The sequence below is a fragment of the Globicephala melas genome, chromosome 9 (genome assembly GCF_963455315.2).
Source record: "Globicephala melas chromosome 9, mGloMel1.2, whole genome shotgun sequence".
NCBI lineage: Eukaryota > Metazoa > Chordata > Mammalia > Artiodactyla > Delphinidae > Globicephala > Globicephala melas.
The window spans coordinates 84,456,251-84,473,121 of NC_083322.1; the positions used below are offsets into that span (position 1 = coordinate 84,456,251).

At 43.9% G+C, this 16,871-nt stretch overlaps 1 protein-coding gene across 14 annotated transcripts in view; it reads left to right on the top strand.

The window, feature by feature from the left end:
* The window catches only part of MAGI2 (membrane associated guanylate kinase, WW and PDZ domain containing 2), a 1,362,215-nt gene that overhangs the window by 1,263,497 nt on the left and 81,847 nt on the right, over positions 1 to 16,871 (top strand). For all 14 annotated transcript variants that reach the window (XR_009565115.1, XM_060304749.1, XM_060304748.1 and 11 more), the window contains one exon: positions 9,804 to 9,942. Coding sequence is in view for 13 of the 14 variants with exons in the window: in XM_060304749.1 (XP_060160732.1) it covers positions 9,804 to 9,942 (139 nt within the window). In the remaining variant the exon portion in view is untranslated. The remainder of the gene's footprint in view (positions 1 to 9,803; positions 9,943 to 16,871) is intronic.

Here is a 16,871-nt window from a genome sequence, read left to right on the forward strand (position 1 = left end):
GAGAGGCCACAACAGTGAGAGGCCCGTGTACCGCAAAAAAAAAAAAAAACAAATTGTCTTACCAGCAGGTCTAGTTCCTTCTCTAGGATCTAGGCGAGAATCCGTTTCCCTGCCTTTTCCAGCTCCTGGAGCCACCTACATTCCTTGGCTTGTGGCCCCTTCCTCCATCTTCAGTGCCATCAACAGAGCATCTTCCCTCACGTCTGACCTCTGTCCTGAAATCTCTGTCTCAGACTTTGACCCTCGTGATTCCCACTCAGAGAAGCAGGAGAACCTTCCCATCTCAAGATCCTTAACTTACACCTGCAGAGTCCCTTTTGCCATGTAAGGTAACATATTCACAGATTCCAGGGCCTAGATGTGAATGTCTTTTGAGGGGACGTGATTCTGTCTGCCACAGAGAGGTTGGCGCATTTCTGACCCCTTTTGCTCCCTGCCTCAGTGCTCTGGGCCAGCAGTGCTCCTTCCTTGACAACTACAGCTCCAGTCAGGTGGCCCGTCTTTCCCGATTCCAGCTCTCACTAGGCCCCTGTTACTTTCTATCCTCCCCCAGGGTCTTCCAGACGAGAGATGGTAATGGCATCTGCCATACTTACTTAGTGCCTCAACAGCCCTCTTTGGTTGTCTTAACCCTGCCCACACCTCTGAAATAGTCCCACCAGTAAATTATCTTCAATTTCACTCTAATTCACACTTTTAACATCAGGTCTGGAAGTGATGTGCACGTGCGTGCGCGCACGCACGCACGCACACACACACACACAAAGTAAATGCAAAGGCAATTTGCAAGTAGGCCAGCTTCAGGAAAACAAGGAGTGGTTATCGTGTGCCTATATAGCAGTCATCGCACAAAGACCAACGCTTGCATCTGGAAAATATATCTGATTAGATAAGGATGCAGAATAATAATCCCTCATTTTCTCTCAATTACATCCAGGGAAGGAAAATCACAGCCTACATCGGTCCACAATGGAAACTTTTCTTTTTGATTTGCTTTTGTTTATTTTTCAGTCAACTAGGGAAACTGACTTCATGACCTAACATAAGCGATTTCTGAGCAAATGAATAAGCCACTAGCTGAGCTGCAAATGATAGCTTTCTATTCTTGCTCAGGCGGATGATTTTAAGATATTTCTCCAGTCTCCTCTTCCTGCCTGAGCAGTCAAACCAGCATATGAAAATAGAATGGTTGTGCTTATTTCTCCCTTCATAGGAAATATTTTGCTTCACCCAGCTTGTCTTTAAAATCTTCTTCTTTGTGTTTCTGTCTGTTGCCACACTTGCGGTCATCTCTCTGTCCTGGTTTAGGGTTTGGATTATCTGCCGAGCATTCAAAGAGGTTCCTTTTCTAAGAACTATTTATCAAAATCAGAGAATTAAAAAACAGCGTTAACACCCTATAAGAATTCCTAAAAGGCAGCACTTTTGGGGTCTTTAACCCCTCAGTGATATTTTCAGAAAATTGTTTGCCTTATTTCTCCATTAAATACATTTTCAACAGCTCAGCGGCTTCTCTCCTAGATTCATTATGAAGAACTTACCACTGTGTTTCATTTTTTTCTCTCTTCTACCATTATGATGACAATGGTGGTGATAATGATAACTACTACAATTAATAATAAAAGATTATATTTGTATAATAGAGAGTTTACAAGGCACTTACATATACTTTATATTATTTGATCATGGTCAAATCTGGTTGACATATATCCTGAAACCAAATTTAAAACTTTTTACACATCTTGCTTAAATTTGGTTTAAACAATAAGGAACATAGGGTCAAAACACAGATTCTGAAAGCTCCTTCTTTCAATTGTTCATACATCCTTTGAACAAATACGTATGGGTATTTCCCATGTGACTGAGTCCCTGCCTCTGGAGGGCTTACAGCATTGTGATAAGCAAAGGTCAATAAAGTTGTCCCTTGGTATCTATGGATATTGGTCCCAGGCTCCCCACAGATACCAAAATACAAGGATGCTCAAGTCCCTTATATAAAACGGCATAGCATTTGCATATAAATGACTTATACATGGTGTATTTGCATATATTTGCATATAAAATATGTTCTCATACATACAAGATCATACTTTAAGGCATCTCTAAAGTACTCATAATACCTAATACAGTATAAATGCTTTGTAAGTAGTTATAAATACAATATAAATGTTATGTAAATAGTTGCCAGGCATGTCAAATTCAAGTTTTGGTTTTTGGAACTTTCTGGAATTTAAAAAAATATTTTTCATCTATGGTTGGTTGAATCCGTGGATCCAAAACCTGTGGAAATGGAGGGCCAACTTTTTTTTTTTTTTTTTTTTGCGGTACGCGGGCCTCTCACTGTTGTGGCCTCTCCCGTTGCGGAGCACAGGCTCCGGACACACAGGCCCAGCGGCCATGGCTCACGGGCCCAGCCGCTCCGCGGCATGTGGGATCCTCCCGGACCGGGGCACGAACCCGCGTCCCCTGCATCGGCAGGCGGACTCTCAACCACTGCGCCACCAGGGAAGCCCCGGAGGGCCAACTTTTAAAGAAATGCTGAGGCAAGGCACCCAACCCAGGACTGATGGGGGATCATAGGAGGCTTCTTGGATGCAGGCATACCTGAGCTTTCCCCTAAGGGATGAGCAGGATTTAGTTATTTGAACGAGGAAAGGCAGATTCTAGACAAAGGGAGCAGCATCTGCAAAGACACAGAAAGAGAACTGCTCCACCCAGAAAGCATACCTAGAGCAGGGAATGGGGGACCTGAGGAAGGGCACATCAACACCAATTAAAAACCCTGGAAGAGCGAGATTTAGAAAAAAAGCAATCTAATAAAATTTCCTATATGAGATTAGTGTTAGTAATATTTGACAAAGAAAAAGGAAAGTTTGGGTGATAAAGATACCAAATTGTAATTCAGAGTTGACTTCCACAGTTGGGCTACTACATTATCTTGGAATTTCAGATGTATTTCCATGTTTTAATTTAGAGGATTTTAAAAGTAAGAGTGAAAAATGGAGGCTCTTGAATGAAGAGTGCCCCCTGAATCTGCACCACAGCGGCCCCCTGACTTGAGTGAGAAGCCAAGGCACCACCCCTGCCCAAGTCAGAGACGGAACATTTTTTGAGCTGTGACTAAATCTTTTCTAAAGGGAAAATACACAAATAAGAAAAACGTGACATGAGGTACCCTACCCACATCAAGGCATAAGCCCTCAGAACTCTGCAGCGGCCCATAACTTCTTGTTCCCCTTCCGTTCCCCTCACCTCCATGACCCTTCCAAGCCGATATGTGCTCGGGTATAACCTTGATTAAGGACTTTTCTGGAAATCCACCAGGGCTATTTCACACTTCTCTTTGGAAGAAGTTTCTTAAGAGATGTTGGGATGTTTTCTTTTTAGGTGATTGCTGTCTAGAACATAGCATAGAGTCTCAGACAGAGTTCAACATATACATTAATTGAGGCAAATAAAATCCACATAGTTTCAGTGCTCTCAAATCTGAATTTCAGTTTCCAGTGGGATTAGAAGTCCTCTCTGGAAAAGCCTGCTGACCTGATGGGCTTCTGTGCCGTGCTGAGGCAATCGTGCACAGCAGTTTGTAACTGGAGCCAGGTCCTATAATAGGCACTTGGATGCCATCTAATTCAATCACCAGTCTCACGGAAGACATGGGAAGGTGAACCAAAGCACTCAGTGTAACCCCTTGGAAAAGATTTTTACTGTAATAGTTATTAAATAATATCTAACGAAGGTTAATTGTGAAAACAGCCATGATATATTGAAGGTCATTATCGAGTTGAAAATCAGCCTGTCCTTTGCTCCAGGAGGGCCATTATGGCCCAGGTGTCCTTTCGTCAGAGCACCCAGTGCCGATACCTGTGACAGGCGGAAGCGAAGACCCTAATTCTGATTCTGTTTTTCTGATTTTATTCGAATTCAGCCTCCCTTCCTCTTGACCTTTTAGCATTTGTTTCCTATAACAATAACATACCTGTCTCTAACAATTTTTGTAGGTCATCTTCACTGAAACTTCATTTGGTCTCCTGTAAGTACTGTTGAAATTGTTATGGTTTGGTTGCAAGTGCCTAAGGCAGTATTTCAAGGAAGCTTTACGGTATATGCTAAGGTACACAAAAGCTGAACTTTCTGTGTCGTGAAAACGAAGACGGTCACTATAACTGAAAAGCAAAGCTAACGTTCATTGACTCAGCCAGGATTAACTGAGGGCCTACTTGTCAGGAATTGTGACAGGTATAGATGACACAAAGGCAATAGGTGCGTTCCTTGCTCGTGAGGGGTCTGGAGTCAGCGGGTGAAACCAGCCTGTAAGGAAAGAATTATGACAAAGCTAACCTGTGACCTCGGACCATTAGCCACAGAAATGGTCCACAGCTAAGTCTCTCATGAGACACAGACTAGAGACATCGATCGTTGTGTCAGCATAAAACTCTAAAGGAGCTCAATTCCTCACACCTGATGATAATCTAGGCTCACTTCAGTCATGTATCATCATGTGAAGTAGGTTCCCGTGGTGTGAGGGCAGTTAGCTGATTGCAGCCAGCCAGGTATGTTTGTGGAGACATCCAAGCAAGCCTTGAGCAGACACTACCACGACTTGGGGCTGAAGGAAGTCCAGGATTACTGTAGTCCGTACGAAGATTCAGTTGAGCCAAACCAAATACTTTCTATATGACTTTACTACAAAAATGCATACAGTACAGAGTTCAATTTTTCTTTTCTTACAACCTAAACTATTAACTGCTAAGAAATACTGAAACTTTTGGGAATTCCCTGGCCATCCAGTGGTTAGGACTTGGCACTTTCACTCCCGGGGTCCCGGGCTCGATCCCTGGTCAGGGAACTAAGATCACACACGCCGTGTGGTGCAGCCAAAAAATATATATATACACACACACTGAAACTTTTACCTTTACCTGCCTTGGCTTTCCAATAAGAAGAGAGGTTTTGGGCTCCCCTGGTGGCGCAGCGGTTAAGAATCCGTCTGCTAACGCAGGGGACACGGGTTCGAGCCCTGGTCCAGGAAGATTCCCACGGATGCCGCGGAGCAACTAAGCCCGTGCGCCACAACTACTGAGCCTGCGCTCTAGAGCCTGTGAGCCACAACTACTGAGCCCGTGTGCTGCAACTACTGAAGCCCATGCACCTAGAGCCCGTGTTCTGCAACAAGAGAAGCCACCACAATGAGAAGCCCGTGCACCGCAACAAAGAGGAGTCCCCGCTCGCAGCAACTAGAGAAAGCCGGTGCGCAGCAACAAAGACCCAACGCAGCCAAAAATAAATAAATAAAAATAATAAATTAAAAAAAAAAAAAAGAAGAGAAGTTTTACCTGCAGGGCCTCAAGCAAGTTCGAGGATTTGGTAATAGTTTTGTTAAAGAAAAATCTGCCAAGATGTGAATAGAAATGAGTAGAAATGCAGAACTTGTTAGACTGGGCCAAGAAATGGCAGTCTTATCTCATTCTGCCTTGCCCCTGAGACACTGCTGTAAGGTTGTCAGTTTCCCCAAGGGGACCACAGATAAAAGTATTTCTTCCACAGGACAAAAAAAGAATGCCTAGGATTCATCTTATGTCCTTTGGTTAGTTTCCTACACGTGACATCTCCTTGATCCACACAAAACAAACACTCACATTCCTGAATTACCTCTACCTGGTTTGGGTGTGTCTGTCTGTCTGTCTGTGTCTCTTTCTCTTCCTCTCCCCCACGGCCTCCATTCTCTCTCTCCTCCTCTGTCTCTCTCTCAATTCTAACTAGAGCTTGATACTTTAAAAATTCTCTAAGAACAAGTGGAGGAGATCTTTAAAGTTTCATTTTAGTAATGCAGCTCAATAGAAAATAGCTCCACGGTGTGTGGGAAAAGAAGACTACATCGGAGTCACAACTGGTCTTTTTCTTCATCCCTGAACGGGACGCACATTTGCCACTGGTTCTATTCAATTAACCGCCCCCCCACTCCCCAAACAGTTCACTGCAATGTAGGAAAGGGACACTTCAACGCGCTGCAGCTGGGCAGCTGTATGGAGGTCGGAAGGTAAAGAGAACCTCTTCTCCCCCTGACAAACCCGTCTTATTCATCGGATGCTAAGAGGATGAAAGTGAAAGGAATCACATCCCAAATTTATTTACGGAGCTTCCTGTAAAATGACTCTATATAAGGCTGATACTGGAATGAAAATGGAAAGTAAACCTTTTTACCATTTATGTCATTTCACAAGGAGAGATGGAAGTCTTGAGGCTGGGCCTGGACCGAGTTTGTTACCACTGACACTAGATCCAAATGAGTTGACCCACTTTTGCAATCTGCCCAGAACACCTGTAAGGTTCAGATCTATGACTGTGGCAGCATTTCCATCTCATTGCCTGACCAGCGTCCCACCTCAGAATTTTTTTTCTGAATTTGGTAAGATTTTGGACTGTTCCCAAACTTCCATTGCCCCCAGTGAGGCAGGAAGACTGTCTCCACTGGCACCCTGGAATGGACAGGGGCTTGGGAGAGACTGAAAGTCTTAGACAAGGGACTAAGGACCCTCGGCTCAGCCAGCATCAGAGTTGTTTTCTTCTCCTTCTGAGGGGCCCTCACATGGAAAGCTGGCAAGCCAGGAGGTCAGCTCAGGCTCCCAGGAACTCAGTGAAAATAAGATCCCTAACTCTTCCCGGAACCCTAGCCTGAAAATCCCACACCAGAGACGCCAGCCCCTGAACCCCTCTGCTTCTCAGCCTCCCACACAGTCTCCCAACCCACCATTTCTCTCTCCCCGGCTAATTTTTTCTCCCTTAATTCTCATGGCTCTTAGTAGGGAGAAGGGAAAATAACAAACAGACAAGAGAATGAGAACATCAGATTTTCTAAGTGTGACTGTTTCTGTCACACCACAGGATTCCTTTCACCTTCCACAGGGTTCTTGTTGAAATGTCAGTCTTGAAACAGAAGTGTCCTCAGGCAGTGCTGTCTGTCAGGGTTTGAGTTTGGGGTCAAGCGTGCTTATAACCCATTCCCGCATGGTTCTCAAGATGAGCCGTGTGGAAATGCTTCATTCACTCACTCACAAATAGGTACAGTGCACCCCATACAAGATACACAGTCAAATGGGGCCTAGTCCCTGCTCTCATGTGTCCCATGATTTTCTTCCCCACAGTCTCCCAATTTCTCACCTGGATAAACAATGTGACAGCCTCACAACTTCAGGTCCCTTCCTCAGTGTCCCACTTTCTCTCCAGTCCACCCTTCACACTGTCTCGGGGAGATTCCTAAACACCACTCTGCTTCCCTGGTCAGCTTACCCCTTGTTCAAAATCTTCAGTGCTTTGCTGTCAAACCTCAGGGTCTTGGCATATGCTGTCCTCTCTTCTTAGAATGCTTTTCCTCCTCCTTCACCAGGGGCACTCCTACTGATACTTCAAAACTCAGTTGGGATGTCACCATCTCCAGGAAGCTCTCTCTGACTACCAGCCCCACTCTTCTAAGTTAGATGCCCCTCCCTTCTCTTCCCTTAGCACTTTGTGAATACCTCTGTCAGAGCAAAGAGATATTGAATAGTAATTGTCTTATTTACCCACTTTCTCTAACTAAACTGAGAACATGTTGTAAATAGAAGCTATACCATTTATTTCTCTTTACCTGATCTCCCCAGTAGACTGCCTAGCACATAATCAGTGCTCAGAAATTGTTTGATGAGTGAAGAAGCTCAAAGTTGAGGAGGGAAGACTGAGAAGCATACTTGTGTAATGCAGTGTCACAGATAACATAGCGGGGTGCAGCGATGACCGAGCAGAGGGATTACACACTTCTGCCTGAGGAGAAGACAGGGTCTAGGAAGGCCTCCCAAGGGAAAAGAGCTTGGGCAGGCCTTGAGGAAGGTTGGGAGAGCACCAGGCCTATAGGGAGGAGAAGGCAAGAGAACAGTGGCATATGGAAGGCCCTCTCTGCCTCAGTCAGCATGATGCATCTGGGGAGATCTCCCTTAGAAGAATGATACTGGTGACAGTGAGAAGACATTGGTGGGGGAGTACTGGAATAATCCGGGTTAAGGCCTGAATTGAGCTAGGAGCTCAGCAGGACCCCCAGGTTTCTGGCTTGGGTAAATAAATGGTGGTGCTGTCACCCAGGATTAGGAACTGAGAGGACAAACTATTTTGGGAGAAAGAAACACCCGGTCTGCTGGTGTTGAGCTGGAGTGGCCTGCCGGACATCGAGGTGAAAATGTTTAGTAATCAGTCGGGTATGTGAGTCTGAGAGAGTAGCCGGGAATGAAGACTCTATTATAACAACTTCATCGGAACTTTTGTTTTTATCTCTACAATTTGATACTGTGCCTTGAGGTTTCGGTGAGGACTGCTGGGAGAGGGATAATTGGTCCCTCTTCTGCTACTGGCTTGGCTGTGTGGCCTCAGGCTAGCTGCTGGACCTCAGGCTGTGCCCGTTGCCTCCTGGGAAAGGTGACAGTTAGGGAGACCTGAAGAAAAATGGTGCAAACGCTGGCCCTACAACTAATTAATTTAGTCCTGTCTTTTGTGATTCTTCTATGGAGTGTGGAGTTCATGCCAGTGAGGCCAACCTCTTCCACTGCCTTAAAACGGTACTTCCAAAGGCCACTGAGTACACAAAGGGGGAAGTCTTTACCTTCATTACATTGGGATCCTTGCCCCTTAGGGAGTCCTTTTTAGGTGGAGACGTCACTTCCTTGCTACAATAAACTTGTGTTTGTTCTCCCCCGTCCCCCTTTGGGCGAAGGGACTTATTTTAATGCCCTTTTGCCATTGTGATGGCAACTTTTTGTTCCTCTTCTTGCCTGGCCTGAAGCATCAACCTAGATATTGCTCCCCTGTAGGGAGTTTATTTGCAATTCTGTCTGCATTATGGAGTTTAGGCTGAGATCTGCTTTGTCTCAGGAGCCCAACTAAAACAGCATCGTTGCAAAGCAACTTATTGTGCTTTTCCTGGCTAATTTGTCTTAAGTGACTTGCACTGAAATCAAACATATTTTAATTCAAAGGTTCCTGGCAGTAATGGTACTGTGGGAGTTACACGAGGTGCTCATGGTTGAACTTCTTTTCTTCCAAATATCTCTTCACAAAGGCTAAACGGGAACTGCTAATGGAACCCAGGCACCTCCAGCAATTCAGGAGGGACTGGTATTTAACCAAACCCTGGCAACCAGGTGTGAGCATGGCAAAGCTTTAGCAAGGGCATCACTCATGTGTGGAGAATGGAGTCATTTTTAATTCAAAGGACTGTGATAGAAAATTCATCATCAAACTTGAATATCAACCAACCACTGTTTAGGAAGAAAGCAATAGCATAATAGCACCCAGGAAAATTGAAATGATGCATAACAAAAATTCTCAGAGAAGCCCCCAAACAAATCATTCCATCCAACACTTTGAAGTAGATGCCTGCCTAATGTGTTCAACGAAAAAGCCTTAAAATATTTACTTCTTGATTCAAAGCAAAGATGCCAGCTTACTTTGAATTGCAGTATCAAACACATTCCCTAATTTTTTAAGAAAATCCTAAATAGTTCAACTGTGGCCTCTGCCATACTGGCTAAATAGAAGTGACATATCATCACAACCTCCATGGTCTAATATGTGAGTTTCTATAAAGATAAATAAAGTCTGGTGGTCAGATTCAGGATGTGGCCAGGGATTAGCCCCTCCTAAGAAGCAGCAGGCTACAACCAGATTGTTCAGTCGCTCTCTGGAAACTGGTCATCTACGGATGCTTCTCTAATCTGTTGGAAATGCAACTTGAATAACACCGCCTTTGGCTGACTTGATGTCTCTTTAATTAACAGGTAGGAGATCAGATCATTGAAATCAATGGGGAGAGCACCAGAGACATGACACACGCCAGAGCAATAGAGCTCATCAAATCCGGAGGCAGAAGAGTCAGGCTACTGCTGAAGCGCGGGACGGGGCAGGTCCCAGAGTATGGTACGTTTCACGTTTTGATTCACCTTTTTTCTGTTTCTTCTGTGAACTGTAAATGCCTGTGCTTATTTATAAAACTACATCAGTTCCCTAATTCTACGTAAATATATATTTAGTGATCAATAGCTATAGGTATATACACATGTGTATATTTAAGCACAAGGTATATATTTCTGTGAGCTCTTTCTTTTGCTCCCTTATTTAGGTAATGTTGAAAATAGCAAATGTAGGACCTTCAGGGCATCTCTGAGTGTGCTGGGAGTTCTTGCCACATTCCTATATTAGAACTTTTGTAGTCCTCTGTTCATTTGAGTCCACAGTAATTTATCAGTTATTTCCTAAAATGGCTCGTGCATCAGACTGTCCCGTGAGATGTGTAACCGGGGCCAGGGGACAAAGGAGACCAAATCTTCAAGGTGTGAAGATTAAAACATAAACTTCAGTTCATGCAGTGGTTGCACTGCCTTGGTATTTAGGGATATCCCAAAAAATCACTCCTGTGTTGTATATCTGGATGCTTTTGAGGAAGGCTTTAAAATGCATTTTAATTCATAGGTTTGCCATCAGGAGTCTTTAATGGTGTTATTTCCCAACAGCCCATTTAAGGCAAGGCTGACATCATTACCTTAGCATATCAGAAAGCGCTGCGTGGTCTTTACATGAAAAACAGAGAAACCTGAGCTGGTCTTTAATTAATCACAGGGATTAACAGAGAGACAGACACAGACAGATATCAGTACAGAGGTAGTGCAGATAATACCTGTCCAGATTAGGGAAATAGGATCTAACTGCTGATCGAATGAATAGTTCAGATTGTTTGTTGATCTAGATAAATTTGATTTTCGTTTTCGCCTTTCCATTCCCCAAAATCTGAATAGGACTTTTTCCTCTCAAATTATGCTTTCTGCCTAAGTTACCTAATAATTGACTGAACACTTCCTTATTAGCAGGACAGATGTAATCCTGCATTCAGTTGAAATGTCTGAATTCAACGGCCCTTACATGCTTTGTCTCCAGAGTCTTGAACACACCCAAAGCCTACAGGAAGGGCTGGTTAAGCCCTCACATTAAGAGTAGGACACCATTCAGAACTTTCTGTAGGGTTGGCTGTACGCCCAAGGAAATATTTCATAGCTTCCCATCCTTAATACTTGGACCTAATTCAATAATTTTAATTATTAATATTAGCAATAAGCACAGGCCTGAGCCTGTGTAATGGCACTGACATTCATCGCTTTGTAAAGAATCTGAACTCTTGAAATAGAATAACTTTTTGCACCCTAGAGCACATAAAGGGATTCAGTAATATGAAACCGACCTGTGAGATTCTCTCACTTCTGAAAAAGATCTCGTTTTAAAGGTGTGTTTCACTCCATGACGAGACCTGTTATCTATATCCAGGGGTTCTCATAGAGTTAATGCTGTTCTAACAAATTAATCTTAAAAATTAACATGAACAACATGGCTCTCCTGAACTTTCTATTCGTTTTGTAGCATCACTGTTTGGTCCCGACTCTGGGCACCCACCACACCAGCTGCCACTCTGTAGAGAGCAGTTAGAATAGTCTGCCAGCCAGCGTGGCATAACTCAGACTGTGATGCCTGAGCATGAAGCTGCCTCAAAGCAAAAAAAGGAAAACGTGTTTTTGAACAGCACAAAAATTCAAGATCATGTCGACAGTATCCCATTAATTCTTAATGTCGTCTGAAAATATCTAGTTAAGGTTAAATTCCAAAATTAACCGGCACAGAGAGTCTGATAAGTATCTGCGCACACTTTTGAGGGACCCATTGTCAATACTCTTAACTCCAGCAGTACTGCAGAACTTCTGAATGTATTCTTCTAAAATGTAACGTTAAATCATATACACTGGTAGTGGTAGAGCTTGTCTGCTCCTTTTGATGTTAGATTTGACATGGATTTTGACTGTAAAATAATTTTAGAGGTTATGTCACAAAAGAACAAATTTAAAAGAGTAAAGCAATCTCCTTTAGGGAAGTAAAAGGATAGTCATAACCTAAGGAAACATTAGTTCTTCAGGAAAATCTAAGTCAAGATTATGCATAAGAAACCAAGAAGGTTAGGGGTCCCATCAACATTTTTGAGGATAATGTCTCAAATGATATTTCTGGAACCTCACAACGACTGATGAGGAGGCTGTTTCAGGGTCCCCGAGACCACCCCACACTCAGAGATTTGCTTATGAGACTCCTGGGGCACAGAATACAGTTGTGCTCACAGCTCAGCTTTAGGACAGTGATGTAAGGACACCCCGTGGGGTCATAAGGAGGAATCCACGTGCAGGCTTCCTTATGCGTTCTCTGTCTCCCGTGAGAGGTCCCCCAGAGAGCATTCTTCTGAAGCAACAAGCATGAAGCAGCATGTGCACGATGATGTAGCTGCCCTGCAAGGCCCATGGGAGGTTGGGCACCCAGGGTTTCTCCTGGGGGCTGGGCACGCAGGCACCCTCTGCCTGGCACGTACCAAAGTTCCAGACTCCCCAGAAGGAAAGCGTAAACCACATTGTTTGTCCAAACAGTTGAGGTACAGTGAGACACCCTTTCCGCTTAGGAGAGCTATATATTAGTGTAGGGAACGAATCACCAGCCATGTTCCCAGATGCCAGCCGAAGGCCAGCCTTGCGAGAAGGCCTTTCTAAGGAGAGCGGTCCCAAGCCTGCTCTGGGAACTTGTCCGGCACCAGGAACGAGCCACCAAGTGGCCACACACTCACGGACTATGCAGATGCCCCCAGTGTATGAGGAGCGCCCAAAGCGAAGGAACATTGCGATTCCTCCAGCGTCAGTTAGATAGACTCTCTCGTGAAACACAATTTGCTTATTTTTGTTGTTGTCCAAGATAGGCTAGCGTGTATTTTAATAAAATGGGCAAGGGGTGCAGGTCACAAAACAACAGAAACAAGAACGATGAACGAAAATCTTTGAGCTTACTAGTAGATGTGACCAAGAAAATAATCCACTTCGTCCATATGCACCCTAACGACAGGAAACCTGATTTTTCTGTCAACTATGAGTATAATCTTGTGTTTTTTTCCTTTGTTTGCCCTTTAAGATCCCAATCTTGGCACAAAATCTAGCCTTAAAAGCTTGTCAAAGGGAGTTATCAGAATCCATAGGAGATGTTACCTGTTAGGGAAGTGTGGAGGCTTAACCCAGCCTGGGCAAGAGTGAACTCTGAAGGTGAAGAGACTGGCAAACAGCCTCTGGAGGGGTTTAGGTGATAACCCCCAGCCCTCCCTCTGATACCTTCAGAATTCAGAGCAGCTTTGAAGCAAGACCCTTATCTGGACTTGTGGACACGTCAGGGAAAAGCTGATCTCCGTCAAGAGAAATAGGAAAACTCTCTTGCTCAGAGCCATTAAGGTGATCTGTGACAGAGATAGATAAGCGCAGGTGCAACGGAAAGAAAAACACACCCCAGATGATCTGTCAGATTGTCGACTACACAATCGACAGTGTGAAGCCAAGTGAGCTGAGGAAGGGAATAAATATGCTGCAAATTTGCCATCCATAATTACCATGAGACTCATCGGCAGACACACCTCAGCCAATTCAGAGGCGAAAAATCAGCAAATGCAGCCACGAGCGAGCGTAGCGGCTGCTCCCAGGGGTGGCTGAGCAGCTGTGGGGAGGGTGGGAAATGATAAGGGCTTTGGCGGAGAAGCTGCTTTCATAGTTAAGTCCTTGAAAGAGCAGCTCAGGAGATAGACACTTCAACTCCACTCTAGTCCTCAGGATAAGAATGTGTTGATTATAAACTCAGTGAGAGCTTGGGTTCCCCCTCCCCTGACACATACATCTCAACAACTAGCAGGAAGAAGGAAACTTGACTCCATCACACTGAGGAAAGGATCAAAAGATGATACAGCAGAAGCAGCGGCCTCCTGAATACTGGTTCTTGCTGTTACAAGTAAATCTAAAAAGGTTAAGAGAAAAGAAAGCATGCATCCTGGTTCTAAAGCTGCATGGGAGTACATTATGCAGATTAGCTCCCTGTCTTGACCTACAGGTGTCCTTCATTAGCATTCAGGGACTACAGGGAACATTTGCTTGTTGTACACCCTGAGCCACAGAGCCAGGGCCAGGGTAAATAGAGGTGCCACTGGATGAAAAAATGTCCTCCACAAGCAGTTCAGACCAGCGCAGAGCCTTGCCCTGGTAATATTTGCTGTTCAAATCTCATCAGAACAAAACAGAATTATGCTTTCCCGTCTTGGTTGGTGATCTGACCTGTTGATTCTCTTAAGCAACATTACAGGTCTTTATGACAAGAATGCTGAAGTGAGTTTGATTGTAAATGATCTCAATGGTTTTAGGAGGCCAGGCAGGGTTCCCAGGAGGAAGCAAAATTCTCAGAATACCAGTGGCCCAGGGACAACTAACACCAAATGACCACATCTCCCTCTGGGGAAAGAAACAGCCGATCCATGAGTTAGACCTCTGCCTGCACTTCCATTTTCAAAGTTAATTGTATCTTTGATAGGTGTTGAGTGTGACAGGCCTTTGGTAAATGAAACTGTTTACATTTTATAAGGGTAATATAGCTACATTAAGTAAGAAAAGATCTATTTGAGCCATACTATATATATTCAGACTATAGCTGAAGAACTGAATGGGCTAAATAGTTAAAAGTCTTCCTTTAATCAGTAAATAAAAATGATTTACAATAATATTAGAGCACCAGATTAAGCAGTACCAGTCTGTACGTATATGGCGATAAGCAGTGTTTGTTTATTCTTCTTTAATAATATGCATTAGCATGTGAATGTTATAAGCCTCCCCCTATAATCTTGTTTACAATTACTTGTTCAAATCCTTTCTTCCCTCTGATCATACAAAGGTCAACTCTAGACATTATACTCCTACCACATATTCCATGTAAGGCAGAACCTGTAATTAATATCATTACTTAATGTCATTACTATTTCCTCAACAAAAGCAGGATTTTTCTGAGCACCTACTATGTGCAAGGCACTTTGCAGGCACTGAAGGTAAGACACAGTCCTGGCCCTCAGTGAGCTGAAAGTCTAAGAATGAGGATACGTATAACAATTGATTCTAATAGTGTGGTGACTGATTAAAAGGTCTCAAAGGATCTGCTCTAATGAAAAAATTTTAATGGGTTTTATTAGTTATTTGTGGAATTTAAGAAGTACTTTTAGAGTGTTAAGGATCCTTGAAAAGCACTTTGCTTCTTTAATCTGTTAAGCATTTCCTTTGTAATACTTATGCTAATAATTTGTACTTTTTCTGAAGAAAAGGACTTGCTGAGTATGGGTAAATTTCTGCTTAGACCTAGTCTGAATTATTCTCATTTCCAAGTTAGTGAGATAAAACTCTATTGAGCAAATTTGCTAATCATTGCTCTTCCCCTCCTGTGGCTCTCAGCCTGGAGCTCTGTAACCTCACAGCCTGAGGTGTCCGTGGTGCACGACTCTGTGCCCCCCAGACATGGGGAGAGTCTCTGTTGCCTTTGCCTCAGAGACCACGTTTACTGGAACTTTAAATGGTTCCATAGCCTTTGCACTGTTTCGCCTGCATTTTTAATAGGGCAAAAGGTGGCTTGCTTCAGTAATAAATTCTGAAATTTAATTTCAGCTTCTGACATTCATGGTTGAGTGTATCTTCCTTTTTCATGAGTGGTTCCACAAATCACTCCAGTTCACCTCCACTGAGCCAGATGCGGGAAGAGGAGAGGCTGTCAGGCAGAACCGTGGCTGTATCATACAGAGAACAGGGTTCTTCCTCAGCTGCAAGGCTCCAGACTGCTCTCTGCAGCATTTAGGGAACCCCAGGAAATTCACTAATCATGAAACTTCCAGTAAGTTTCTGTTTCATGGAGTCAGACGCAGGGGGCTTCCTTGAAGGATACACAAGTCTGAAATTCTTTTCCCCACTGCTCAGCCCAAACCTCATTTATTAAAGTGCTTTAAGGATGGGGGTGAAATCCCATTTCTTCACATCATTTTATTGGAAACCTTGGACTGTGATGAAATTCCTTCTTTTTTGCATATTCTCCCAACCTACATTGTTCTCTTGCAGGGTATATTAAGTGACTCATTTCCCCCAGTCCTCACTTGTTAGGTATTTAAAACTCTGATAAAATATATTAGACCACGAAGTAACCAAGAAACCAACCAAGAAGAACCAGTTTACCTCTTGAGGTCTGCCCTCCTTCAGTTCCCTAACACGGAAATTGTTGGAGGAAATGAGTGAATGAACAGATACCTTTCCCAGCCCCCACTGAGAAGGGCTCCACATGCATCTTGGAAAACCTAAAAATTCCAGCTCCTCCAGTAACTCATGCTGGATAGTTGTATTTAGGTTCTGGTAAGAACTTCCTCTTGCTTTCCCTAACGTGAAGCTGAGCTCTCCCAAGAGAGGGCTGCTTCCACAACAGTCCAGGGAGAAGGCAGCCTTCTCAGAGGCAACGCTGCTGAGCACTGTAAGAGCATTGGAACGGACCTCAAAGAAGTCACAAATTCCAGAGAATAGTTTTTATATGGAGGGCAGGGGGGGAGTGGCGATCAAGGTTAAAAGAAAGCTTGCATCATGGTTTTAAAGCTGCACACACACACACACACACAGACACACACACACACACACACACAGGACTGGGTTGATTTGGCCCAGGACTCTGTATTTTTTTTTTCTTTTTTCGCCCCAGTCAAAAGGACTCTGTATTTTTAAAGTCCACCCCAGAGAATCCCATGCCCGGGAGACAAATCCATGCTGGATTTGTCTCCTTTAGCGCTCCTGTAAAGGCCAGCTGCAGGAGTTTCTGCTTTTTTGTTGTCCTCTGTATGTCTTGTCGACCTCTCACTCTGTGAGCCTCAGCCCCTCAACCCGGCTCCTCCTTTGCCCATCAAATCTGAATCCCTCTCCGTTCAGACTCGCAACTGTTAAAATTAA